The sequence below is a fragment of the Pelodiscus sinensis genome, chromosome 24 (assembly GCF_052426305.1).
Source record: "Pelodiscus sinensis isolate ZL-2025 chromosome 24, ASM5242630v1, whole genome shotgun sequence".
Classification (NCBI taxonomy): Eukaryota; Metazoa; Chordata; order Testudines; family Trionychidae; genus Pelodiscus; species Pelodiscus sinensis.
Window position 1 is genome coordinate 2,063,315 of NC_143075.1, and position 27,789 is coordinate 2,091,103.

General features: G+C 70.1%; 1 protein-coding gene across 1 annotated transcript in view; it reads right to left on the minus strand.

Moving 5' to 3' along the window:
• ESPN (espin) overlaps window positions 1-27,789 on the minus strand; it is an 84,653-nt gene that overhangs the window by 14,708 nt on the left and 42,156 nt on the right. The window contains exons 6-9 of the mRNA XM_089773057.1: window positions 27,399-27,618; window positions 22,689-22,945; window positions 7,313-7,474; window positions 6,786-6,978 (exon numbers count right to left, since the gene is read on the minus strand). Of these exons, the coding sequence (XP_089629183.1) occupies window positions 6,786-6,978; window positions 7,313-7,474; window positions 22,689-22,945; window positions 27,399-27,618 (832 nt within the window). The remainder of the gene's footprint in view (window positions 1-6,785; window positions 6,979-7,312; window positions 7,475-22,688; window positions 22,946-27,398; window positions 27,619-27,789) is intronic.

A 27,789-nucleotide genomic window follows, 5' to 3' on the forward strand; every position in this document is an offset into this window, starting at 1 on the left:
GGTGCCAGGGCCTGAGCCTGCCTCTCTCCCTCTGGCTGAGCAGGCTGATTCATCCCTGGGGCGGTGCTGCCCACAGCCTAGCGGGAACCCTGCCCAGCGCCCCCCTCGGAGCCCAGCTGAGCCCCCTGCGCCGAGCACCGCTGGGGATGTGCCCACGGAGTCCCCACCGCCCGCCCTGCGCTGCACTCGGGGGGCTCACGCGCCACGGCATGGCTCCACCCAGCCCGGAGTGTCAATGGGCCAAAGCCCACGTCCCGGGGGAAAGCAGCAGCCTGACACACTGGGGGGCTGGGACTGCAGCTGCTGGAGGCCCGGGGGGCTGGGCCAGGCAGTGCTAATGAGCGGCCGCTGGAGGCTGGGGGGCAGAGCCAGGCAGCGCTGTGACGTAGTGGGGGTACCTGGCTGGTTTCTATGCTGCTGGCTCTGGGGTAACCCCACTGGCTGTCGTGGGGACCACGACCCAGCAAAACAGGATGAGTCACTATGCAAAGCAGTATGGCCAGACACCCCCCATGGAGAGGAACAAAGGAAGGGGGATGCTGCCCTGGCTGGGGGGCAGGGCTGGAAGAGGGTTGGTTAGTTGCTGTCTGGGAGCATGGAGGAGACAGACTAGGGAAAGGGGCTGGAGTTTAGGGGCCCAGGCTCCCCCATCTCAAGGGGGCCTGAGGCATCCTAGCCCAGCTCTGTGACCAGATTCCATCTGTGCTGTGCTGTATCCTGGAGAGGCAATAAACTTCCTCTATTCCACCGGCTGGTGTGGTCTGTTTGTGCCATTTCGGGGTGCAGGAGACGGGGGACCCCCAACACGCCGTCACACTGGTGTCAGGGGTGGGATGCACTGCACCCCGTGGATGGAGCTTCCAGCGGCGAGCGACAAGGCGCAGTAGAAGCAAGAGCCCTGGAGCCAGGCGTGCTGGAGACAGAGCGAAGCGGTTCCTGGGAATCGTGGGGCGCTGCAGCACTAGACTGGTGAGTCTGCACCAAGGGGCCCAGCGGGCAGATGGCCTACGCCCGACTCTTGAAGGCAGAGCTGGTGGGGCTGTGCAGAGAGAGGGGCTTGCCTGTGCGGAAAGCAACCAAGGCCCAGCTGATTACCCAGCTGGAAGAGAATGACCAGCCACAGGGCCAGGATCTTGTCCCCAGGGGAAGCAGCCAGACCCCCCCCTGAGAGTGTGTCAGGCTCAGAGAGGGGGAGGAGCGCTGGAACCCACCGGAGAGATGAGACAGCGTCTCCCGGGAGGCCTGCAAGCCGTAGCCCATCAAGGGCAGGGGCCAGCCCAGCGGAGCTGCGGCGGCTGGAGATCCAGCTGCGGATCAAGGAATTGGAAGTAGAGGACCGAGAGAGGGATCGCCAGGACCGAGAGAGGCAGCGACAGCATGAGCTGGCCATGGCAGAGCGGAGAACCGGCGGGGCACCGGCTGCGCCAAGTGCCGATGGGCCCCAGGGTCCCGGGACTGCCAGACGCTTGGAGAGGCTCGTGGTGGCCCAATTGAAGGACATGGGTGACATAGACGGGTTCCTCAGTGCCTTTGAGAGGGCCTGTGGACTGCAACGGGTTCCCCCAGCTGACTGGCTGCAGGAGCTCATCCCCGCACTGAACCAGGAGGCGACCGGAGTGCTCAGTCAGCTGGAGGACCTACAGCCAGGGGATTACAGCCGAGTCAAGGAGGCCCTGCTGCACAAGTTCGGGCTGACCCCCGAGATGTACAGGAAGAAGTTCCGGGGGGTACAGAAAGGGCCACGGGAGACCTATGTGGACCTGGCCTCCCGCCTGGCGCAATACTGCCGCAAGTGGGTGTCTGGAGTCGGAGCCCAGACCCCAGAGGAGCTGCTCAAGCTGGTCATGATGGAGCAGTTCTATGAAGCGTGCCCACCCAAACTGAGGCTGTGGCTCAAGGACCGGAGACCAGAGAACCCCCAGGAGGCCGGGAGGCTGGCGGATGAGTTCACGGAGAGCCGGTCCGGGTGTGAACGGGAGTCCCGGAGAGAAAGGGAACCGCGCAGAGACCGGATCTCGGCTGAGCGACAGAGGGAGTCAACTACGGGGCGAGACCAAGGAACAGGTCGTCTGTGCCCCAGCGAACCAGCCAGGGCCTGGACAGAGACAGCCCAAAGCCTAACTTGCCAGCGCTGTGGGCAAAAAGGCCACAAGAGGGCTCAGTGCACCAGGTCCCAGGACCGGGGACTTTCCAGGGTTAACTGGCTGGGGCGGGAGGAAGGGCAGGCTGCCCCAGAGGCAGGGGCTGGCAGGCAAACCTCAGCTCAGAGAGAGGGGAAGGATGCTCAGTGCACCTCCCCTGGGAGGTCTGATTCTCAGGAGGCGGATTTCTCCGTGTACCGGGTGTGGGCAGGGCGGCCCCTGCGGAGCGAGTGCCTCATACCCCTGGAGGTGGATGGTAGGAAGGTGACGGGCTTCTGGGACACGGGGGCGGAGGTGACTCTGGCCCGATCCGACATAGTGGCCCCGGAGCGGATACTACCCCACACCCAGCTGACCCTGAAGGGCATAGACGGGTCCCCGTTTAAGGTGCCTGTAGCCAGGGTGCATCTGAAATGGGGGGCCAAGGAGGGCCTCAAGGAAGTGGGGGTGCACCCGCACTTGCCCACCGAGGTGCTGATGGGGAATGACCTAGAGGAGTGGCCCCATGGATCCCAGCGGGCTCTAGTCCCTACCCGGAGCCAGAGCCAGCGGGGGGCTGACAACGTAGGTCCAGGGAAGGACTCCTGGCAGCGTCCTCAGGGTCCCATCCCAGTGGACACGGGGTCCAGCCAGGCTGGGACTCCGGACCTAGGCAAAGGTGGGGAACAGGTCCCGATCCCTGCCTCAGCAGCTGAATTCCAGGCTGAGGTGCAGGCAGACCCCTCCTTGCAGAGGCTGAGGGACCAGGCTGGCCTCCGTGCAGCTCAGCCCCGGGGGAGAGGTGGCCAGGAGAGATTCCTGCAGGAGCGTGGGCTCCTGTTCCGTGAGTGGCTCCCCCCCAGGAAGGCGAGGGCATGGGGGGTCCAGCGGCAGCTGGTCGTCCCCCGAAAGTATCGCCTCAAGCTGCTGTATTTGGCCCACGATGTCCCCGTTGGGGGCCACCGGGGGATCCGGAGCACCCGGCTGAAGCTGCTCCAGCACTTCTATTGGCCGGGAATCTTTACAGCCGTGCAGCGGTACTGCCGGTCCTGTGACTCCTGCCAGAGGGGCGGGAAGGCCCAAGACAGGAGGAAAGCGGCTTGGGGGTCTCTACCCCAGATAGACCCTCTGGGCTTGCTGAGAGAGTTATGGGAGGGGAAGTCCTCCCTGGATGGAGCATCGGGGGTGGAAGCCGTCCTGGCTGTCCAGAGAAGGCTCGCTGGGCTCATGGCCCCGGCCCGAGAGACCCTGGCCAGAGATCAAGGCCAGTGGAAGGGTGGGTGCGACCCCCGAGGACAGGCCTGTGCCAGTCGCCCTGGAGCGGGGCGGCGAGTGGACAGAGGGAAGCCAATTCATGTGGGGCCTCGCCACGGCCGGCCCGAGTCAAGGGGAGCACCCATGTCCCCAGGGCGGGTTCCCACGCAGAGGACCCGAACTTCCCCAGGTCACGAGCGGAGTGACCCTGCTCAGTTCGCTCTCGGAGGGGGGAGAACTGTGACGTAGTGGGGGTACCTGGCTGGTTTCTATGCTGCTGGCTCTGGGGTAACCCCCACTGGCTGTCGTGGGTACCAGGACCCAGCAAAACAGGATGAGTCACTATGCAAACCAGTGGCCAGACACCCCCCATGGAGAGGAACAAAGGAAGGTGGAATGCTGCCTTGGCTGGGGGGCAGGGCTGGAAGTTAGGGAGTTGGTTGCTGGCTGTCGGAGGGCATGGAGGAGAGCCTAGGGGAAGGGGCTGGAGTTTAGGGGCCCAGTCTCCCCCATCTCAAGGGGGCCTGAGGCATCCTAGCCCAGTTCCTGTAACCAGATTACATCTGTGCTGCGCTGTGCTGGAGGAGCAATAATCCACCCTCAATTCCACTGGCTGGTGCAGTCTGTTTGTGCCATTTCGGGGTGCAGGAGATGGGGAACCCCCAACGCGCCGTCACACACGCATGGGAGCGCGCCAGACAGAGCTGGCGCGTGCAAAGGGGACACGCATGGGAGCGCACCAGACAGAGCCGGCGTGTGCAAAGGGGACACGCATGGGAGCGCGCCAGACAGAGCCGGCGCGTGCAAAGGGGACGCGCGTGGGAGCGCACCAGACAGAGCCGGCGCGTGCAAAGTGGACACGCATGGGAACGCGCCAGACAGAGCCGGCGCGTGCAAAGGGGACACGCGTGGGAGTGCACCAGACAGAGCCTGCGCGTGCAAAGGGGACACGCGTGGGAGCGCGCCAGACAGAGCCGGCGAGTGCAAAGGGGACATGCGTGGGAGTGCACCAGACAGAGCCGGCGCGTGCAAAGGGGACACGCATGGGAGCGCGCCAGACAGAGCCGGCGCGTGCAAAGGGGACACGCGTGGGAGTGCACCAGACAGAGCCTGCGCGTGCAAAGGGGACACACGTGGGAGCGCGCCAGACAGAGCCGGCGCGTGCAAAGGGGACACGCATGGGAGCGCGCCAGACAGAGCCGGCGCGTGCAAAGGGGACACGCGTGGGAGTGCACCAGACAGAGCCTGCGCGTGCAAAGGGGACACGCGTGGGAGCGCGCCAGACAGAGCCGGCGCGTGCAAAGGGGACACGCATGGGAGCGCGCCAGACAGAGCCGGCGCGTGCAAAGGGGACACGCGTGGGAGTGCACCAGACAGAGCCGGCGCGTGCAAAGGGGACATGCGTGGGAGTGCACCAGACAGAGCCTGCGCGTGCAAAGGGGACACGCGTGGGAATGCGCCAGACAGAGCCGGCGCGTGCAAAGGGGACACGCGTGGGAGTGCACCAGACAGAGCCTGCGCGTGCAAAGGGGACATGCGTGGGAGTGCACCAGACAGAGCCGGCGCGTGCAAAGGGGACACGCGTGGGAGTGCGCCATTCCACGAGGAGTAACGGTAGTTCGAACTACCTAGTTCGAGCCCCATGTAGCCGCGCTGCACGGGGTTCGAACCAGCGGGGTTTTAAAAATGGCGGCTCCCCGCTTATGCAAATGAAGCCGGCGCGTGCAAAGGGGACACGCGTGGGAGCGCGCCAGACAGAGCCGGCGCGTGCAAAGGGGACACGCGTGGGAGTGCGCCAGACAGAGCCGGCGCGTGCAAAGGGGACACGCGTGGGAGCGCGCCAGACAGAGCCGGCGCGTGCAAAGGGGACACGCGTGGGAGCGCGCCAGACAGAGCCGGCGCGTGCAAAGGGGACACGCGTGGGAGCGCGCCAGACAGAGCCGGCGCGTGCAAAGGGGACACGCGTGGGAGTGCGCCATTCCACGAGGAGTAACGGTAGTTCGAACTACCTAGTTCGAGCCCCATGTAGCCGCGCTGCACGGGGTTCGAACCAGCGGGGTTTTAAAAATGGCGGCTCCCCGCTTATGCAAATGAAGCCGGCGCGTGCAAAGGGGACACGCGTGGGAGCGCGCCAGACAGAGCCGGCGTGTGCAAAGGGGACACGCGTGGGAGTGCGCCAGACAGAGCCGGCGCGTGCAAAGGGGACACGCGTGGGAGCGCGCCAGACAGAGCCGGCGCGTGCAAAGGGGACACGCGTGGGAGCGCGCCAGACAGAGCCGGCGCGTGCAAAGGGGACACGCGTGGGAGTGCGCCATTCCACGAGGAGTAACGGTAGTTCGAACTACCTAGTTCGAGCCCCATGTAGCCGCGCTGCACGGGGTTCGAACCAGCGGGGTTTTAAAAATGGCGGCTCCCCGCTTATGCAAATGAAGCCGGCGCGTGCAAAGGGGACACGCGTGGGAGCGCGCCAGACAGAGCCGGCGCGTGCAAAGGGGACACGCGTGGGAGTGCGCCAGACAGAGCCGGCGCGTGCAAAGGGGACACGCGTGGGAGCGCGCCAGACAGAGCCGGCGCGTGCAAAGGGGACACGCGTGGGAGCGCGCCAGACAGAGCCGGCGCGTGCAAAGGGGACACGCGTGGGAGTGCGCCATTCCACGAGGAGTAACGGTAGTTCGAACTACCTAGTTCGAGCCCCATGTAGCCGCGCTGCACGGGGTTCGAACCAGCGGGGTTTTAAAAATGGCGGCTCCCCGCTTATGCAAATGAAGCCCGGGAAATTCAAATCCCGGGCTTCATTAGCAAGTGCGGTATGCCTACGTTACCCTCCTAGTGCGAACTAGGGGGGTAGTGTAGACAGACCCAGAGAGGGGCCTCGGGCGTCGGAGTGCCACGCGCCCTGTCTCCCGCACGGCCCCAGCCGCACAAGGGGGGCGGGCAGAGGGAGCTGCCCGCGATGGCGGTGACGGCTGAGCTGCGAGGCCTGTGCGACTGAGCAAGGCAGCTCTTTGCAGCAGGGCCCCAGCCTGCCCCCCTGCCCGGGAGCAGCCTGCAGGGCGAGCGGGAGCCACGGAGCTGTCATGGCTCCGCTCCCGCCTGCCACGGAATACGGCCACGGCAGCTGACTCGGAGCCTCCCTTACGGCTCCCACGCCTCTCCTCCGTGCCCAGCAAATCCCGGAGGCCCTTGTGCCAGGACAGAGCCACGGGGGGAGTCTGTGAGCCTGGCCGCCCGCGCCTGCCACGCTGCCCAGCTCCTGGGCGCAGGGACGAGCGTGGGCCAAGGACCAGCCCCCGCCCCGCCAGGGCATCTTCCCGCCCCTTTCCCGCCCCAGCGACCACCCAGCCCGGTCGCCCCTCGCCTGGCGGGACGCTGCAGCCCAGCCCGGCCCGGTGCCCGGGGACGGCCACTTACTGCCCGTGGACGAAGAGGAGCGGCGCTGGCTGCACGAGGGCCCCTGAGGCTCCGCTGGCAGGGGCGGGGGCGGGGGCGGGGGGCAGCTGCTCTCAGGAAGAGGCGGGGGCGGGGGCGGGGGCGGCATGTCCCCACAGGGCTGGTTCTCGGCCGCACTCCCGTTGTGCACGCCGGCGTTGGGAAGAAGAGACACCTTAAAGCAACCAGCAGAGACAAAGGTTGGCAAAGGCACGGCAGGGGGGTCCCCGTGTGGGGCAGCTGGCAACGCGGGGCCGTGCCCCGGAGCAGGGCCGGCAGGCGGCTCCCCCAGGCTGCTCTGGGCACACGCAGCCCTGCCCAGCCAGGGCCAGGGAGACGGGCATCGGGCTCGCTGCAGCCTGGCCGCTAAGGGGGCGTGTGAGCCGTGGGAACCGGGCTAAGCCCGGGCAGGTCCCCGAGGGGAGCCTGCTGCCCAGCCCCACGGGCGTAGGAACACGCCTGCCTGAGGCCCGCCCCGCCCAGCCCCCACTCCCGGCCGGGCGGCTCACCTCCTCGCTGTGCGCCATCGCCCAGCCGCCCGCCTGCTCCTCCGCGCTGCCGTCCAGGTGCCGGTAGTAATCCCCCGAGCTGCGCTGCTTGCTGAGGCTCCGGGATCTCCGGCTGGAGTCCACCCGCCGCAGGCCTCCCAGGCTGCTGTCGTGTGAGGACAGCTGCAGGCACAAGGGGGGCAGGGTTTCACGGGGGCTGGAGATGCACCGGGGGGGGGGGAGGAGCCGCCTCCCCTGGGTGTGACGGCGCGTGGGGAGCCCCCGACCCTGCACCCCGTCCGCAGCCAGAGGGGATTCTCCACCGGCCGGTAGGGTTACTGGGTCTCTGGGACACAGGCAATGGCAGCAGGGGCACTGAGAGCGGACACCCTACCCCTCCTGGGGGGGCCAAGGGCCCCTGAACCCCCGTCCTGGCGTTAGCCCGCCCCACCCATCCTCCTCCCCCAGCCTGCCCCCTCCCAGCCACCCAGCCCCCAGGCAGCCCCCCCTTTGGTCCAACTCCTTCCCCGTGGCCCTTGTCCCCGCGTCTTGGCTCAGGAGACGCCCACCCCCGCTGGGCCCTGCACAGACAGCACCCCCACTCGGTCACGCAGCGGGTCTGGACACAGGCGGGGCCGGCGCCTCCTCCCAGACGCAGCCTTTGCCGGGGGCGCTGGCTCTGGTTAGTCCTGTCTCCTTGCCGGGCGGGGCCGTGTGCTAGGCGCTGTACAGCCACCGCTGTGGAGCCCTCGCCGGGGGCTGGGCCTGGAGAAACAGCTCGGCTCTGAGCTGCTCTCCGGCTGGGCAGTGGCTGCACGCGTCTCTCCCAGGCTCCGGGCTTGGCTGGGCCCCACGTGGCGCCGAGTCGGCCCTCCGAGCAAAGGCCACGTTTCCCAGCGCCAGGGCGCAGGCGGCTCTGGGAGGGGCAGGGGCAGCGTTGTAGGGAGCTGACCCCCCTGCCCACGCGTCTCTGGCTCTGGCTGCCGAGGTGCACGCAGGGACACGGCTCCCCAAAGCCACGGAGGCCGGATACCAGCCCTGCACGTGGCACGCAGACCCTGGACGAGCTTTGCTTTCGTAACGGCTTTGGAGGAGGTGTTGGCCCCGCGGCGCTCGGTCCCGGCCCTGCGGATTAGCCGGGGCAGCTGATCCCTTTGCAAACCACAGTCCGGGGCTTTGCACGGCCCCAACTCTGCTGGAAATGGCCCGTTCTTAAGTAACTTGGAGCAGCCTTAAATCACCTGGGTAGAGCTCACGGCTTTGGGCGCCGGGCAGCCGAGTGGCCTGGATCTCAGGGGGCAGGAAATCGCGCCAAGTCCCCTGCAAGCAGTGCGAGCTGGCGCCCCTCGGCCAGGCCTCACTAATCTCCGGAGCCTGCTCCTCCTGTGGGCCCGGCTCCGGCAGGGTCACCCGGCAGCTCAGCTGGGCCAGGCAGCAGAGTGCGGAGGGGGGCCGCCCGCCGGGTTAGGAAGGGTGTGGTGGTCGCACGGCGGGGCTGGCGGCTCACTGCTCGTGGGGCGCTGGGACGCGGCAGGAAGCTCCTGCCAGGGGAGGCAGCCGCGGGCCCTGGGGAGCCGGGTTGCACTGCTGGCTGGGCTGGGCGTGCTCGGGGCGAGGGCACCGGGCTGCACTCGGGAGGTCAGGGTTCACGGTACTGGCCTGCCAGCCATTCCCTGCGATCGGGGGTCTCACGGGGCCTTGTTCCCCTCTGGCAATGGGCTCACCAGCTGGGGGGCGGGTGGCTACGTTAGTGACGAGGCACCCGGAGCTGGGCAAGATACCTGCCAGCTCTGCCCTGGGGCCACGGTAGACACCTAGTGCAGAGCCAGGGGCGCGGAAAGTCCGCGGGAGCCCCCCCACAATCAGCCAGGGCCTGCTGCCTGGAGAACGGGGCTCCCCCGGCCGGGGCCCGCGGGCTGCAGACTCCTGGCTTGCCGCTCACTGGCCCTTTTGTTCCGAGCCGGGCTATTTGCATGCGCGTCTCCCCGGGCGCTGGTTTGCATGGCTGTGCGCGGGGTGCCTGGAACGCCGCGCAGGCCCATCCGCTCCAGCAGCGGCCTACGTGCTGCTCCCACCGTCCCCTTTGGACTCCAGGCCAAGTTCCGCTCTCGGCAATGCCAGTGGCAAAGCAAAACCGCGCCCGGGAGCCCGGGAGGGGGGCTCGGCTGGGAACACGGCTCCCAGGACGCTGCGGCAGGGTGCTCAGGGGCTCTCCACTCGCAGCCCGACTCGAGCGGCTGGCGGCACGAGGTGCTCTGACCCCCGCCTGAGTGATGAGGCCTGGCCTGGCCGGCCAGTGACCCAGCCGATGCCGCGCAAAGTGGGTCCCCACTAGAGAGGGCCCCACGTGACAGCTGCCTGGGTCTCACACCCTGCAGGGCGCTCGCCTGAAGAGACCCAGGAGGATGCAGCCGCTCAGCGCGATGCCCGGTCGGCGGCATGGCCCCGGGTCAGAGCTAGAGCTCACCCGCGTGCAGAGACCCGACTGCCCGAGCCCGGCGCAGGACGTAGGAGCCTCGCGAGCCACGGCCCCCTGGGAGCAGCGCAGACACAGCCACCTCTGCTCCCCCCGAGATCAGAGCAAGTCCCACCCGCACTGAGACACAGGCCGGCTCTGGGCACCCTCCTGCCATGTGCCTGGCCCGCAGCTGGCAGGGAGGAACAGAGACAGCACGGCGCACGCATCAGCTGGACAGTGCAAGTGCCGGAAACGGAAGGAGAGACTCAGACGCTAAACACTGGTGCCAGCCACTGGGCCCACCCGTCCTCCCTGCAGGACAGGGGCACGAAGACAGACAGACAGACGGGGACAGCCCTGTGCTCCAGCTCTCGGGGCAGTGCCCGCAGAGGCCGGCCGGGCGCGGATGCTAGCCATCGCAGGTACCCCCGGGGGACCACCCCCACCTCAGGGAGCCCCTGGCTGAGTCACTGGCCAGCAGTCCTGGGGATTATCAGACACTCCCCCAGCCCCACTCTGCCCCCACAACCAGCCACCGCCATCGCCGCGACAGAAACACCCTCCGCGCACCCGCCACCTGCCGCAGTGCCCCCGCCGTGAGCAGGGCCGGTCCTGCGGAGCCCAGCCCAGCGGCCTGGCTGGAGGGGGAGTGAAAGCCCCTCTTACCTGCGCCTCCCGAGGCTCAGACCCACTAAACCTGCCTGCCCGAAACAAAAGTGCCACCCGACACCGGGCCCCAGCACACCTGCGACACCTGAGCCGGCCTCTCCGGTTACAGCCGCTTTCTAATGAATTGCCCACACCTATCGGCTCACCTGGCAATGACATCACCGGGCGGCACTAGCCAATCGGGAGGCAGCAGCTCCCCTTTCTCTTCACAAAACCCCAACTAAAGATTAACCTGAAAGTGGGCAGCCGGGCAGCCCTGCCCCAGCGAGCCGGCCGCCTGGGTCGGAGCAGAGGGCGTGTGGCCCGGGGCCGGCCGCCTGGGTCGGAGCAGAGGGCGTGTGGCCCGGGGCCGGCCGCCTGGGTCGGAGCAGAGGGCGTGTGGCCCGGGGCCGGCCGCCTGGGTCGGAGCAGAGGGCGTGTGGCCCGGGGCCGGCCGCCTGGGTCGGAGCAGAGGGCGTGTGGCCCGGGGCCGGCCGCCTGGGTCGGAGCAGAGGGCGTGTGGCCCGGGGCCGGCCGCCTGGGTCGGAGCAGAGGGCGTGTGGTCCGGGGCCGGCCGCCTGGGTCGGAGCAGAGGGCGTGTGGCCCGGGGCCGGCCGCCTGGGTCGGAGCAGAGGGCCGTGTGGCCCGGGGCCGGCCGCCTGGGTCGGAGCAGAGGGCGTGTGGCCCGGGGCCGGCCGCCTGGGACGGAGCAGAGGGCGTGTGGCCCGGGGCCGGCCGCCTGGGTCGGAGCAGAGGGCCGTGTGGCCCGGGGCCGGCCGCCTGGGTCGGAGCAGAGGGCGTGTGGCCCGGGGCCGGCCGCCTGGGACGGAGCAGAGGGCGTGTGGCCCGGGGCCGGCCGCCTGGGTCGGAGCAGAGGGCGTGTGGCCCGGGGCCGGCCGCCTGGGTCGGAGCAGAGGGCGTGTGGCCCGGGGCTGGCCGCCTGGGTCGGAGCAGAGGGCCGTGTGGTCCGGGGCCGGCCGCCTGGGACGGAGCAGAGGGCGTGTGGCCCGGGGCCGGCCGCCTGGGACGGAGCAGAGGGCGTGTGGTCCGGGGCCGGCCGCCTGGGACGGAGCAGAGGGCGTGTGGCCCGGGGCCGGCCGCCTGGGACGGAGCAGAGGCCGTGTGGTCCGGGGCCGGCCGCCTGGGACGGAGCAGAGGCCGTGTGGTCCGGGGCCGGCCGCCTGGGACGGAGCAGAGGGCCGTGTGGTCCGGGGCCGGCCGCCTGGGATGGAGCAGAGGCCGTGTGGCCCGGGGCTCGCTGAGCCCGTCCTGCTGCTCCGGCCCGGAACCGTCAGGGGAGCCATCGCCCGGCAGCGAAACAGCCGAGCTCAGTGCCCTACACACCGCATGGCCGGCCCCGGCCCCGAGCACCTCCCAGCCCCAGGCAGGCCCAGCCCCGGAGAGGGGCCCCGGCACGCTGGGACGGCCGAGCTCCGGAGAGGGGCCCCGGCACGCTGGGACGGCCGAGCTGCGGAGAGGGGCCCCGGCACGCTGGGACGGCCGAGCTCCGGAGAGGGGCCCCGGCACGCTGGGACGGCCGAGCTCCGGAGAGGGGCCCCGGCACGCTGGGACGGCCGAGCTCCGGAGAGGGGCCCCGGCACGCTGGGACGGCCGAGCTGCGGAGAGGGGCCCCGGCACGCTGGGACGGCCGAGCTGCGGAGAGGGGTGCTGCCGCCGGCGCACTGGGCAATGGGGCCAGTTGGGAGGTCCCAGGGGACCAGGGATCCGTGCCGCCGGGGCCAGGTGGGGCTGGCTAGGCTTTGAGAGGGCTCGCCGGGCTGGGAATGGGAGGGGCACTTGTGGTAAGGGGGGGGCTCGGCTTCCCGGGGCACTGGCGGGCACGCAGAGGCCAAGCCGAGCGAGCCGGCCCTGGCTGGGACGGGGTTAGGTGCCGGGGCTGCCTGTGGCAGAGGGGATGGACTGGCCGCCAGGAGACCCCACCCAGGCCTGTCGCTGGCCACGTGCAGCACGAGGGCCGGCTGAGCCCGGTGGCTTTGCCGGACGCCCTTGGGGTGACGCTCGGGGGCTGTGCTGCCCGTTGCAGGGTGCGAGGCCTGGGCTCCCCCTGGCGTCTGCCCCCAGCTCCAGAGACCCAGCGGCGCTGCCCTCGCCCTCTCAGCCCTCCCGCCGGCCGGCATGGGGGGCAGCGCCCCATTTCCCTGCAGCTCTGAGCCCCGCCCTCAGGGGGCACGGCCTGACCCCCCTGCTGCTCTTCCCAGCTCGTTACCCTGGAGCTCCGGTGAGCGTCTCAGCCACGCTCCGATGGGCAGGGCTGGCCTCACCCGGCCCAGCCCCGGGAGGCGTCCTGCTGGCGGGGCCGGGGCAAGGGCCTGGGTGGGTGAGGAGAGCCTGGCCCAAGGGGGGTCTCTCTGCACTGGGCAGTGCCCCTGGCCCCCTGCACTGGTGCTGCCCCGCGGCCGGCCCTGCCTCGTGCTGAATGCTGAGTCCCGCGGAGCGCTGGGGGCAGGCCGGGCAGGGAGAGCCGCTCTAGCCGGCTGCCTGCTCCCTGGGGCCGGGCCACGGCCCAGCTTCCTGCACGGCCCGGGCAGCAGCCCCAGCCTGGGACCCCCTCACCCCGGTTATGCCAGTGCCAAGGACGCTCCCCACGCAGCCGGCCAGCCTTCCTCGGCCCCCCCCGCTCCACGGCCCCCAGCCCTGCTCTGCCCGGCCCCGGCCCCTCCACAGCCCCCAGCCCTGCTCTGCCCGGCCCCCGGCCCCTCCACAGCCCCCAGCCCCTGCTCTGCCCGGCCCCCGGCCCCTCCACAGCCCCCAGCCCTGCTCTGCCCGGCCCCCGGCCCCTCCACAGCCCCCAGCCCTGCTCTGCCCGGCCTCCGGCCCCTCCACAGCCCCCAGCCCTGCTCTGCCCGGCCCCCGGCCCCTCCACAGCCCCCAGCCCTGCTCTGCCCGGCCCCCGGCCCCTCCACAGCCCCCAGCCCCTGCTCTGCCCGGCCCCCGGCCCCTCCACAGCCCCCAGCCCTGCTCTGCCCGGCCTCCAGCCCCCTCCACAGCCCCCAGCCCTGCTCTGCCCGGCCCCCGGCCCCTCCACAGCCCCCAGCCCTGCTCTGCCCGGCCTCCGGCCCCTCCACAGCCCCCAGCCCTGCTCTGCCCGGCCCCCGGCCCCTCCACAGCCCCCAGCCCTGCTCTGCCCAGCCCCCGGCCCCTCCACAGCCCCCAGCCCTGCTCTGCCCGGCCCCCGGCCCCTCCACAGCCCCCAGCCCTGCTCTGCCCGGCCCCCGGCCCCTCCACAGCCCCCAGCCCCTGCTCTGCCCGGCCCCCGGCCCCTCCACAGCCCCCAGCCCTGCTCTGCCCGGCCTCCAGCCCCCTCCACAGCCCCCAGCCCTGCTCTGCCCGGCCTCCGGCCCCTCCACAGCCCCCAGCCCTGCTCTGCCCGGCCTCCAGCCCCCTCCACAGCCCCCAGCCCTGCTCTGCCCGGCCTCCGGCCCCCTCCACGGCCCCCAGCCCTGCTCTGCCCAGCCCCCGGCCCCCTCCACAGCCCCCAGCCCTGCTCTGCCCGGCCTCCGGCCCCCTCCACAGCCCCCAGCCCTGCTCTGCCCGGCCTCCGGCCCCCTCCACAGCCCCCAGCCCTGCTCTGCCCGGCCCCCGGCCCCTCCACAGCCCCCAGCCCTGCTCTGCCCGGCCCCCTCCACAGCCCCCAGCCCTGCTCTGCCTGGCCCCCGGCCCCTCCACAGCCCCCAGCCCTGCTCTGCCCGGCCCCCTCCACAGCCCCCAGCCCTGCTCTGCCCGGCCCCCGGCCCCTCCACAGCCCCCTGCCCCCTCCACAGCCCCCAGCCCCTGCTCTGCCCGGCCCCCTCCACAGCCCCCAGCCCTGCTCTGCCCGGCCCCCTGCCCCTCCACAGCCCCCAGCCCTGCTCTGCCCGGCCCCCGGCCCCCTCCTCAGCTGCCAGACCCTGCTCTGCCCAGCCCCCGGCCTGGGTCCATTCCCCAGCCCCCCAACTGCAGCTGTGACCCCCTTGCCCCCCACTTCTGCGGTGCACTAGACAGATTCCTGGAGGCTGGGTCCACCGATGGCCGTTCGCCAGGCTGGCAGGGATGTCCCTGTCCTCTGTGTGTCGGGAGGTGGACACAGGGGAGGGATCCCTGTTGTGACCCCTCCCCCAGGGGCACCTGGCACTGGCCACTGTGGGCAGACAGGGCGCTGGGCCGGAGGGGCCGTTGGTCGGACCCAGTCTGGCCGTTCGCACGAGGCCCCCTCCGGCCCGGGCTTGTCGTGGAACGCGGTGTACCGGGAGTGGGAATTAGAGACCCTAAGTCGAACTACCTACTGCGTGCCGTGTGTGCCGTGTGTGCCGTGTGTAGCTGTGTGTGCCGTGTGTGCCATGTGTGCCGTGTGTAGCTGTGTGTGCCGTGTGTAGCTGTGTGTAGCCGTGTGTGCCGTGTGTGCCGTGTGTGCCGTGTGTAGCTGTGTGTGCCGTGTGTAGCTGTGTGTGCCGTGTGTAGCCGTGTGTAGCCGTGTGTGCCGTGTGTGCCGTGTGTAGCTGTGTGTGCCGTGTGTAGCCATGTGTAGCCGTGTGTAGCTGTGTGTGCCGTGTGTAGCTGTGTGTGCCGTGTGTGCCGTGTGTAGCCGTGTGTAGCTGTGTGTGCCGTGTGTAGCCATGTGTAGCTGTGTGTGCCGTGTGTGCCGTGTGTAGCCGTGTGTGCCGTGTGTAGCCATGTGTAGCCGCGTGTAGCCGCGGGCACGGAGTCCGCACTAAGGGGATTTAAAATGGCGGCGCCCGGCAAGATGCAAATGAAGCCCGGGATATTTAAATCCCATTTGCAACTTCGAAGTAGGGTGGCAGTGTAGAAATACTGCACACGCCGTGGGGCTCCTGGGGGATGGGTGGGAGGAGCCTGCTGGTACAGGGGTGGGCTACGGCAGCCCACGTCCTGTCAGGGCATGTGCAGATGCCCGGTCACACGCGGTGTATCAGTGCGGGTGTGCGCCAGGCACCGAGCACTGGGAATGCAACAAAACAGCAACGTCTGCAGGAGAGCAAGTTTCCGTTTTACATACGCAGGTGTCCATGTCCATGTGTGTGCGTGTGTGTATCCATGTGTGTCTGCGTGCATATATTCATATGTGCATGTCCCTATGTGTGTATCCGTGTGTGCATGTCCGTGTCCATGTGGTGTGTGTGTGTATTCATGTGCCTTTCTGTGTCCATGTGTATATGTCTGTGTGTATTCATGTATGTGTGACCACGTCCATGTGGTGTGTGTGTGTATTTGTGTGTCCTTGTCCTTGTGCGTGTATTCGTGTGTGTGTCCGTGTCCATGTGGTGTGTGTATTTGTGTGCATGTCCATGTGCATGTATTCATGTGTTTGTGTGTGTCCATGTGGTGTCTGTGTATTTGTGTGTGTGACCGTGTGTCCATGTGCATGTATTCGTGTGCGTGCATGCATGTGACACAGCTGCTGAGCTCTGGTGCCCCGCCCAAGGAGGCTGTTGCTACAGAGGAGAGGGGGAGAGGGGCCACCTGAAGGGACAGGCCAAAGGGAGGGCGCGGGGTGGCTGGGCCCAAAGCTGCTTGGCTCTTCCTGGGGCCCCCCTCGACCCCGGGCGGCTGCCGGTGCAGGAGCCCGAGGACTAGCCAGGCCCTGCGGTGGGAGCTGAGGGCAGGCAGCCTGGAATAAGGTGCCAATTGCTACCAGGGAGGCTAGTTCACCAGGGACCCAGGTAGCCAAGCTGCTGCTGGCTGGGCCCAGTGGGGACGTCACGGCGTGACCGGCTACCTGGGTCCCAGATGGGCTCTAGCTCAGGCAGGAAGTGAGGCGGGCAGGTCTCCGGCTTGCTACCCTGGACCTAGGGCCGTGGCACGGCGGCTCGCCGGGCAGGCGCATGTCAGGGTGGCCCGGTGGCCCGGAGCGGGGCCACACGGGCCCGTTCCCGGGGCAGGCAGGAACACGGAGCCCGGCTCCTCCAGCAGCAACGTGCCTGGAAGGGGCGAGGCACATGGCTCCGAGCGTCTCCAGACCCTGCCTCCCCCGGAGCGGCGCCCGAGCCCTCGAGCCCATGCAAATGTGCTTTGCATACGCCGGGCCCAGCGGCGCCAGGGGATAGAAGGGCCCAAGCGAGTGTGCGTGCACCCTGGCAGGGAGGCTGCCTGGGCAGCTCTGCCGTGCCCCGGCCCTGCCCGCTCTGCAGCAGTGGGCTCCCCTTCTGCCCCTCCTGGCTCCTGCGGGCGTCTGTTCCCTGGGCCGCGCTGCTCAATAGTTAATGAGCCTCCCCTGCAGGGATCGGTATCTGGGCTACCTCAGACGCTGGGCCTGGCGGGAGCAGGCAGGAGGCCTCGGGGGGATCCATTTCCACCAAGCGATCTGCACGCAGGGGGGCGCGTGCCCCGGCTGGCACCTCGCTCCGGGGAGGGATCTGGGGGCACAGCGCGGGAGAAGGGGGGAGGGGCAAGAAGTGGGGGGCCGTTTGCCGCTCCCTCGTGTGCAGGGCTGGGCTGGCTCCAGGGACTCTGCGGGCCAGGCCCTGCATCCGGGCGGGTCCCAGCGCTAGCTGCTGGCGCTCTGGGGCAGGCAGGGGCCTGGACTCATTGCAGGGCACGCGGCATCTCTGCCCCGCCGGCTGGCAGCCTCCACGCCGGGGGCCCAGAGGGGATGTAGCCGGCGGGAGAGCCGCTCTGGGGTCCCTCATGGGCGCTGGCGGTGCTGCGGCACCCCGGCTCGCTAGCCTTGGCCAGTAGCTGCGCCCTGGGCTGCACCCCAGAGGAGCGGGGCAGGTTCCTCCCTGTGGCTGGTAACCCTGCGGGGCCGCCAGCCCGTGGGCGGGAGCGTGACGGCGCCACCGATGCCCCGGCCAAGCAGGGCCTTGAAGATAATCAGGAACCAGCCGTGGCGGGCCAGGCGGACCCGCGTTAGCAGCATTGCCAGGCCTGGAGGCCAGACGGGCAGCCGGAATCGCTAGCAAGGGGGCGCTGGGAAACCCACAATACTGCCGGGGGGCCGGCAAAGCCCCCCGCCCCCGGGAACCGGCATGTGCAGAACGGGGCTCGCGCCGCTCGACTCGGGGGTCCCTCCGCACGCGTCTGTCCCTGTGTGTGTCTGTGTGTGTGTGTCCGTGTGTGTGTCTGTGTGTGTCTGTCCATGTGTGTTTGTGTGTGTGTGTCCGTGTGTGTGTCTGTGTGTGTGTCCGTGTGTGTGTCTGTGTGTGTGTCTGTCCATGTGTGTTTGTGTGTGTGTGTCCCTGTGTGTGTGTCTGTCCGTGTGTGTGTGTCTGTCCGTGTGTGTGTCCCCGTGTGTGCGCATGTCTGTCCGTCTGTGTGTGTGTCTGTCCGTGTGTGTCCCTGTGTGTGTGTGTGCATGTCTGTCTGTGTGTCTGTCCATGTGTGTGTCCCCATGTGTGCGCGCATGTCTGTCCGTGTGTGTGTGTCCCCCTGTGCGTGTGTGTGTGTCTGTCCATATGTGAGTCCATGTGTCCCCCCCCATGTGTGTGTCTGTCCGTGTGTGGGTGTCTGTCCATGTGTGTGTCCCCCTGTGCATGTGTGTGTCTGTCCATGTGCCCATGTCTGTCCATGTGTGTGTCCCCCTGTGCGTGTGTGTGTGTCTGTCCATATGTGAGTCCATGTGTCCCCCCCGTGTGTGTGTCTGTCCATGTGTGTGTGTTTGTCCGTGTGTGAGTCCGTGTGTGTGTGTGTGTGTGTGTGTGTGTGCTGCTTTGCATTTTGAATTCTCAATAAACATGGCGTGTTGCCTTTTCCCCTTGGCTGCACCCCAGAGGAGCGGGGCGGGGTCCCCCCTGTGGCTGGTAACCCTGCGGGGCCGCTTCTTGTGAGCATAACGCAGGGCCCTGGCGGTGGTGGGCTGGGACGGGTCACAGCACCAGCTGCTCAGGGCTGGGGTGGAAAGCCAGGGTGCTGGTCTGGGGGGGCGGGTCACAGCTTTGCCTTGTACCTCCCGGGGCATCTGTCGCCCGCGAAGGCCACTCCCCACCACAAGGGCCAGACACTGGGAACAGACACCAGACGCGCTTCCTACCACACCTAAACATCCACCCACCAGTGCCAGCCCGCAGCCCCCCAAGTCCCCCCGCCCGCAGCCCCTCGCCCACAGCCCCCCAAGTCCCCCCGCCCGCAGCCCCCCTGCCCGCAGCCCCCCAAGTCCCCCCGCCCACAGCCCCCCACCCGCAGCCCCCCAAGTCCCCCCGCCCGCAGCCCCCCTGCCTGCAGCCCCCTGCCTGAAGTCCTGTGCCCCCCGCCCACAGCCCCCCAAGTCCCCCCGCCTGCAGCCCCCCGCCCGCAGCCCCCCAAGTCCCCCCGCCCGCAGCCCCCCTGCCCGCAGCTCCCTGCCTGAAGTCCTGTGCCCCCCGCCCACAGCCCCCCTGCCCGCAGCCCCCTAAGTCCCCCCGCCTGCAGCCCCCCGCCCGCAGCCCCCCAAGTCCCCCTGCCCGCAGCCCCCCTGCCTGCAGCCCCCTGCCTGAAGTCCTGTGCCCCCCGCCCACAGCCCCCCAAGTCCCGCTGCCCACAGCCCCCCTGCCCGCAGCCCCCTGCCTGAAGTCCTGTGCCCCCCCGCTCGCAGTCCCCTGCCTGAAGTCCTGTGCCCCCCGCTCGCAGACCCCCAAGTCCCCCTGCCCGCAGCCCCCCTGCCTGCAGCCCCCTGCCTGAAGTCCTGTGCCCCCCGCCCGCAGACCCCCAAGTCCCCCTGCCCGCAGCCCCCCTGCCTGCAGCCCCCTGCCTGAAGTCTTGTGCCCCCCGCCCGCAGTCCCCTGCCTGAAGTCCTGTGCCCCCGCCCGCAGCCCCCCAAGTCCCGCTGCCCACAGCCCCCATGCTATTACAGCTGCAGCCCCTGTGCTGGTCAGAGGCGCCGAGCCGGCCAGGGCTCTGGGGAGCGCGCCCACCGCCCCGGGCCGGAGCTGCAGGAGGAGGCAGTGGCCGGCGCTGGGGCCTGTGCGTGCCGAGCTGTCTCCTCTCCACAAACGTGCCGGGGCTCGGGTTGCAGGGACACCGGACACTCGTGTATTGATTTTCTCGCAGCGTCCCTGCGCGCCGCCCGCACGGGCCCTGCGCTCGGCTGGGAGGCTCAGCGTGGGGCCGGGGCTCTGCCTCTTCCCGACTGGCTCCCCCCGGGCCGGGGGCCAGCCCGTCCTGCCCAGCCGCTGCCAGGCCCAGAGCCCCGGCCGGGCCGCCCCGCGCCCCAGGCCGGAGTCTGTCCCAAGAGCCCGTGGGCCCTGAGGGCAGACGTGGCCGCCACCGTCCCCAGGCGAACCCCCGCTGGGCTGGGCACGCGGGGCCAGGGTGCGAGCCTGGCGCTCACGACGGACAGTCTGACACAGCATGGGCACAGTGGGGGGCCCTTCCCTCGGGCCCTGCCCCCCCTGCCCGGGGCTCGCCCAGTGCTCCCGCCATCCCAGTACCAGCGCCAGGGCAGCGCGGGCGGGCGCTCTGGGATCGCTCTGGCCCAGCGCCCACGGGCGGGGTCTCCACGCGGTCACCGGAGGGTCCCCAGCAGCATGGCGGCAGAGCACGGGGCACCCCAGAGCCCGCCTGGGAGGCCCTGCCATGCGGGCACTGTGCTGGCAGACCGGCCCGGGTCCCAGAGGGCGCCGCGCGCCCACTCCGGCCTGTGCCCACACCGGCCCGGGCCAGCAGGGAGGGAGACGCAGGGGCGGGTGCCCGGCCCCTCTGTGCTGAGCGATGGGTGTCCCTGCAGCCCCGGGAGACCTGGTCTCTGCCCAGCTCCCGCTCTCTCTGGCCCACGGCCCTCGCTGCCCCGGGGCGTCAGCGGCCCCACCTGTGACGCGGGGGCTGCCCGGCTGAGGGGGCCCTCCCGGTGGGAGCCCTGGGCTGGGTGGTGCACGGCCCTGGCACGGGGATGCAGCAGCGCTCCTCGCCCTCTGGCGCACGGCGGGGGGCAGACACTGCACTTGCTGAGCCCGGGCAGTGGTCCTGCAGGCGGCTGCCAGGGCCCTTCCAGGGGGAGGGCAGGGGTGGGGTGCAGGCCTCAGCCCCCAGGCCCGGCCCTGCGGCTCTCGGCCCCATGGGGGGACCATGGGGGGAGCTGTCCCCTCCTGCGGCCCTGGATCCGCTCTGCTGGGCAGTCCCTGGTGGCCGTGCCGGGCTGGGGGTGACCCCACTGCCCACCTGCTCTGCAGAGACCCTGCGTGTCTGCGCTGCCCAGCGGGGTCCCTGGGGCAGGCCCCCAGGCCGTGGGGGAGGGGTTGGAACAAAGCAAGGGGGGGCCGCCTGGGGGATGAGTGAGCTGTGGCTGGGAGGAGGGGCAGGCTTGGCGGAGGGGGGCAGACTGAGGGGTCCAGGGGCCTGCGATCCCGCCCCCCAAGAGGAGGAAGGCTCTGTCCTGGCTCCGGTGCCCCGTGGAGCCCGCGCTGCGCTGAGTCTCTGAGAAGCAAATAAACCTTCTAGTCTCCGGCTGGCTGCGGAGGGGTGCAGGGTCGGGGGCTCCCTACGGGGTGCCCCTGGGCCGGGGCCGCTGGAGACAGGCTTTGCTCACAGGCCCGGCGCCCGGCGCAATTAAGCAAATGAGGAGCTTGGCCGTCCGGGCGCGAGGCAGCAGGGAGTCGCGCACGCCAAGCCCCGCACAAAGAGCTACTGTTGTTCCCAGCCCCCGCCTCCCCCGGCCATGCCTGGTCCCCGGGATACGGGTCAGACCCAGCGGGCACCCCTGTCCCTGGCTCCGAGCCATTCTCCCGAGGAGCAGGAAACCGGCGGGCTGCAGTACGGCTCAGGGACGCCGGGGACCCGCACTGGCAGCAGGGGATATACGCCCGTCCCTCTGTCCCCCAGGTGCCCGTCCCTCTGTCCCCCACAGGCCTGTCCCCCTGACCCCTGCCTGCCTGTCCCTCTGTCCCCCACGGGCCCGTCCCTCTGTCCCCCACGGACTCGTCCCTCTGTCCCCCACAGGCCCGTCCCTCTGTCCTCGCGCACCCGTCCCTCTGTCCCCACGCACCCGTCCCTCTGTCCCCCATGGGCCCGTCCCTCTGTCCCCGCGCACCCGTCCCCCTGACCCCTGCCTGCCTGTCCCTCTGTCCCTGCATGCCCGGCCCCCTGTCCCCATGTGCCCGTCCCTCTGTCCCCACATTCCCGGCCCCCTGCCTGCCTGGCTCCCTGTCCCTCATGTGCCCAGCCCCCTGACCCCTGCCTGCCCGTCCCTCTGTCCGCCACACAGGGTGATCCCGAGTGTGGCCACGGGGGGGCAGGCAGTGGCTGGGGCGAGGCCCCTTTCCAAGGGTTTTAACGGGGCGTGAGGGCACAGGGGCCGACGGCGGCTGCGTGCTGCGGAGGGCAGAGCAGAGGGCAGACGACATGCAGAGCCCAGGGCCAGGCTGGCGCCTCAGGGGCAGCTTTCCCCCGTGGTCGGTGGCCCTGCAGAGCTGACAGGCCACGCTGGAGCGAGGACCGAGCCGCGGGGCAGACGCTGCCTCTCCCGCGCCCAGCGCCCTGCTGCTCCGTCCTGCACCGGCCCCTAGCCCGAGGGAAGGGCGGCTCCGGCACCACGCCTCCCGGGGCTCCTCCCAGAAGATCTGGGCCCCCCCCGCACAGGGCCCAGGGCAGCTCAGCTCCCCCAGCAGCGTCCCGGCGCCCGGGCCAGTGTCCGGCGCCCCCTGCTGAGAGCGCGAGGTGCCGTTTTGTGTGGCACGAGCGCTTCCAGCAGAGCCCAGTGCTGGCCGTGGGCCCTGCCCCACCCTGCTCCTGCTGGTCCCTCGCCCACCCCCTGCGGCCGCCCTGGGGGGACTGCACCCCCGGAGCAGGCAGCGTCTCTTGCTCCAAGGGCCCTGTCTGGGCCGCGGGCTGCGCGGGCGGAGGGCGTTCCCCGCCCAGCCACCCCGGAGCTCTCCCGCGTGCTCCCCAGACGGGCTGATCGGGGCCAGGGGCTGCCGGCAGGGGGAGCCCCCTGGGGTGCGGTTGCTGGTGCCTCTGGACATGGGGGGCCAGCATCCTTCGCCGCCCGGCCCCTGCAGGGGTCCCGAGCCGGGGGCTGGGGAGGGTAGAGGGACACTGGGCTCTGGGGAGACGATGGGGGATCTTCGCATGGTCTGCAGACCCCACCCCAGGGGCTGAACCATCTGCCCCCTTCTCCTGCCGCACCCACCTGCTGGGCCTGCTTCCCGAGCCTGGGGCAGAGCTCTGGGGCTTTGCTCAGCCACCCCTGCAGCAGGGCCCTGCCGCATCGGCCCAGCCGGGTGTGGATCTAGGGCCGTCACCACTCACACGGCCGAGCCCCGAGCCATGTTCCAGCCCCGGGGGATGCCTGCCCCCAGTGGGAAAGGGCCTTCAAAGGGCTTCCCGGCCCCAGGGGCTCTGCAGGGCCCGCAGCACTATGGGAATTACCTCTTTTTTCAGCACCTCGCTGTCCACGTGCCGCAGGTTGTTTTTCGCTTGCACGTACATCTCCGCCGTGTGCTGGGCCTCGGGCGGCTCCGGTGCTGGGTAGCCAGGGGGAGGTGGGGGGAGCTTGGAGCTGGGGGGCGGAGAAGGAGGGGGAAAGCTGGGCGGAGGCGGAGGGGGCCCCTGGCCCTCCTTTTTGCCATCGCTTGGCTGGAACTCTGGGTTGAGCATGTCCATGTACGTCTGCATGTCATTTATCACTGCGGGAGAGACGAACCACGTCAGCACCGCCATGCCCCAGCTAAAGCCAACCACCGAGACAGACCGGCCGGGGCTCTGTCCCACAAGCTGCTCTGCCTGCTCGGCAGCCACTGCCACAGCTTCCCCCACGCGCCACGCTGCTCCCCGTGCCCTGGGCGTGCCACGCAGCTCCCCCGTGCACCGTGCTGCTCCCCGTGCCCTGGGCGTGCCACGCAGCTCCCCGGTGCACCATGCAGCTCCCCGTGCCCTGGGCGTGCCACGCAGCTCCCCCGTGCACCGTGCAGCTCCCCGTGCCCTGGGCGTGCCACGCAGCTCCCCCATGCACCGTGCAGCTCCCCGTGCCCTGGGCGTGCCACGCAGCTCCCCCGTGCACCGTGCAGCTCCCCGTGCCCTGGGCGTGCCACGCAGCTCCCCCATGCACCGTGCAGCTCCCCGTGCCCTGGGCGTGCCACGCAGCTCCCCCGTGCACCGTGCAGCTCCCCGTGCCCTGGGCGTGCCACGCAGCTCCCCCGTGCACCGTGCAGCTCCCCGTGCCCTGGGCGTGCCACGCAGCTCCCCCGTGCACCGTGCAGCTCCCCGTGCCCTGGGCGTGCCACGCAGCTCCCCCGTGCACCGTGCTGCTCCCCGTGCCCTGGGCCCAAGAGCTGCTCCCTGTCCGAGCCCAGGGGGTTCCATCTGGGGTGGGTGGGGGAGCAGAGGGCAGGGCTGCGGGCGCAGGTGTGGGGCTCCCACCAGGAGGGAGTGGAGCCGTCAGTCCGGCCCGGAGCACCACGCAACCCTTTGAGCACTGTGCAGCTCCCCATGCCCTGCCCCCATGTGATGGCGCGTGGGGAGCCCCCGACCTGCACCCCCACCCGCAGCCAGAGGGGATTCTCCGCCGGCTGGTAGAGTAGAAGGTTTCTCGGTTCCCAGCGACACGACTTAGCTCAGGATCCATGTTCACACCGGAGCCAGGGCAGAGCCTTATTGCCCTGGGGGGGAAGGGCTCCCGGGCCCTGAACCCCCCTTGGGCTAAAGCATCCTCACTCCCCCTAGCCCAGCCGGGACTGACCCCTCCCAGCAACTGGCCCCTCAGCCCCAGGCAGCTCCGCCTCCTGCACTGCCCGGCTCCCAGACCCCGGGGCATCTCGTCACCTGGGCCCCAGGAGCTGAGACTGACACAGGGAGCCATGCCTGGCCTCTTCCCCTCCTGCAGGGAGAGCGGGGGGGGGGGGGGGAACTGAGGTGCCCCCCCGCCACACACTACAGCAGTGACTGTAACAGCACCCCCACTACGTCACAGCGTGCCATGCAGCTCACCCCCACGCGCTGTGCAGCTCCCTGTGCCCTGGGCGTGCCATATAGCTACCCCCATGCACTGAGGTGGGGGATGGGTTATGACCTCTCCCCTGTGGGGTGGAGGCTGGGGGGGCACAGGGAGCACTGGGGTGTCCGAGGGGAAGTGGGGGATGGGTTATACCCTCTCCCCTGTGTGAGGGGGGCTGGGGGGCACAGGGAGCACTGGGGTGTCCGAGGGGAAGTGGGGGATGGGTTATACCCTCTCCCCTGTGTGAGGGGGGCTGGGGGGCACAGGGAGCACTGGGGTGTCCGAGGGGAGGTGGGGGATGGGTTATACCCTCTCCCCTGTGAAAGGAGGGCTGGGGGGCACAGGGAGCACTGGGGTGTCCGAGGGGAGGTGGGGGATGGGTTATACCCTCTCCCCTGTGTGAGGGGGGCTGGGGGGCACAGGGAGCACTGGGGTGTCCGAGGGGAGGTGGGGGATGGGTTATACCCTCTCCCCTGTGTGAGGGGGGCTGGGGGGCACAGGGAGCACTGGGGTCTCCGAGGGGAGGTGGGGGATGGGTTATACCCTCTCCCCTGTGTGAGGGGGGCTGGGGGGCACAGGGAGCACTGGGGTCTCCGAGGGGAGGTGGGGGGATGGGCTATAACCTCTCCCCTGTGTAAGGGGGGCTGGGGGGCACAGGGAGCACTGGGGTGTCCGAGGGGAGGTGGGGGATGGGTTATAACCTCTCCCCTGTGTGTGGGGGGCACAGGGAGCACTGGGGTGTCCGAGGGGAGGTGGGGGATGGGTTATAACCTCTCCCCTGTGTGAGGGGGGCTGGGGGGCACAGGGAGCACTGGGGTCTCCGAGGGGAGGTGGGGGATGGGTTATACCCTCTCCCCTGTGTGAGGGGGGCTGGGGGGCACAGGGAGCACTGGGGTGTCCGAGGGGAAGTGGGGGATGGGTTATACCCTCTCCCCTGTGTGAGGGGGTCTGGGGGGCACAGGGAGCACTGGGGTCTCCGAGGGGAGGTGGGGGATGGGTTATACCCTCTCCCCTGTGTGAGGGGGGCTGGGGGGCACAGGGAGCACTGGGGTCTCCGAGGGGAGGTGGGGGATGGGTTATACCCTCTCCCCTGTGTGAGGGGAGCTGGGGGGCACAGGGAGCACTGGGGTGTCCGAGGGGAGGTGGGGGATGGGTTATACCCTCTCCCCTGTGTGAGGGGGGCTGGGGGGCACAGGGAGCACTGGGGTCTCCGAGGGGAGGTGGGGGATGGGTAGGCTCGGGAAGGCTCGGGAGGAGAGGAGGCCGGAGCCCTGCTGGTGGCTCCCCCGAGGCAGAGATGTCAGGGGAGCATCTCCGAAGCCCAGCCCAAGCCGGAGGCGCCTTCCCAGTGCCTGGGGAGAGCTGCAGCCCGGCTGGACAAGCGCCCGGAGCCGGGGGGAGCGTGGAAAGCCGACAACAGGCCTTTAATACACCAGCCCTCCCCTCGGCCCCAGGGACCCTCCGCGGGGCCGGCCCCTCGGGCCCCGGCTGGCCGGTCTGTGGGCGCTGGCCAAGCTGCGAGAAGCGCGACGCATCTCCACAGCGCCAGTGGGCCCGGCCCGAGCCTGCTCGCCCCCCGCCCCTGGCAAGGCGCTGACTGAATCCAGCCGCACTCGGCCTCGTGACCGGCTACCGCCTGGTCCGGCAAAGGGCCCGCGAGCCCCGACGCTCTAATGGCTCCTGTTGGGGAAGCGAGGTCTGTGTCCTCCTTCCTCCAGCCCCTCGCCTGCCTCTGCACCCAAGCCAAGCCCTCCCACCCCTGGGCTGCTTGGGGGCAGCTGCCCAGAGCCCCCTGCTTTGGGGGCCCCAAGGCGGACGCCCAGCCATCCTATGGGCAGGATGGTCCCCCATATTGATGGGAGCCTGCAGGGCCCAGGGCGGCCTGGGGTTTGCCTGCCGGGGGCTTGGCGCAGGGTGGCGGCCGGGCTCAGCGCTCCCCCACCGACGTTCTCTCATTTTTTTCCATCCATGTGCAGAATAAATGTTGTTCCAGGGCATGTGCGGACGTGCACCACCTGCAGCAACATGCTGCCGGCCCTGGGCCCTCTGCTAATCAGCTGGGCGGCACCTGAATCTCTCCTGGGCGGCCGCCCACACACCCAGCTTGCAGGGAACACTCCCGCACCAGGAGCCGGGGAGCAGAGCAACGCTCCGGCACCATCTCCCGGGCGGGCCGCTCTGCTCCGCTCCGGCACAGTGGTGGGAAGGGACGTGACCCAGCCCCAGCCCCAGCCCCAGCCCCAGCCGGCTGCGCTGCCTCCCCTGAGCGACGCAGGGCACGGGGCAGAGCAGTGACCCCAGCCCTGGCTACCGCCCGCGCCAGCCCCGGCAATCCCCGGCTCACGTTGCTCCGGGCAGGGGCTCCGGGGAAGGAGTACGAGGGGGTGGGGGTGCCGCAGGGGCGGGGTGGGTGGGGTATGGAGCAGTGCTCGGAGCTGGGCTTCTCGGGCTGCTCCCCATGGCCGGCTCTGCAGCGGGGAGCAGGCGCACGGCTCTGGCCCTCGCATGGTGCACGCGTCAGGGCAGGGCCACAACTGCAACGTGCAAATCCCCTGTGGCCCGGGACCACGGCCCAGACGCCAGGCGGCCAGGAGCCCCCCAAAGGACTCCGGAGCCCAGCACTTCGGCCCAAGAGCCCAGGGGTTCCATCTGGGGTGGGCAGGGGAGCGGAGGGCAGGGCTGTGGGCGCAGGTGTGGGGCTCCCACCAGGGGGCAGCAGAGCCGTCAGTCCGGCCCGGAGCAGGACGGAAACGCCCGCACAGCGGCCACTGCGGGCCCACGGCCGGCCAGCAAGCAGCTCAGCTCCGGAGACAGGCACCAGGGGAGAGCCGGCCCGTCCCCACGCCACCCGTCCCTCCGGCCAGGCCGGCACTGCCGCGCACACCTCGGCCGGCCCGGCCCTCTGGGCTAAGGGCAGCTTCATGCCGTGCAGATGCCCAGGCTCGGGCAGGGTCCTGGGTCCTAGGACCCCGTGGGGAGGGTCCTAGACCCCGACTGCCAACATCCCAATTAAACAGCCCGGCTCGGGCGCCCAGCTGCAGCGTGGACCGACCCTCTGGGGCTGCCCACGGGGCTGTGCCAGCGTGGCCGGAGAGGCAGGGCCGGGGGCTTCCCCAGGCAGGCGCCCCTTGCGGGGCAGGACTTACGTGAGCCTTGGCCCCCGGGCTGGCTGCTCCGCTTGTCGCCGGTGCTGGACTGGCTGGAGTTGCAGGAGTCGTAGTTGGAGAGGGTGCTGGTGGGCGAGCCCATGTCGAAGGGCGCCTGCTGGGCGGACATGGTGGTGTTGGGGGACGACATGCCGGAGTCGGGCTGCTTGCACTCCAGGTCGGCCGAGGGGTCTCGGGACAGGACTCTGTGCTCCACGCTCTGCAGGCCAAGCACCCGCAGGCGGGTTAGCTCGGCGCCCCGGGGCTCTCGAGCACCTCGGGCCCTAGCGAGCACCTGAGAGGCCACTGGGTTTGTGGGGCCGGTTCCTCACTGGCAGCTCTGCTGCCTGCTGGCCCACGTCCCCTCAGTGCCTAGAGACCGGCCGAGCCC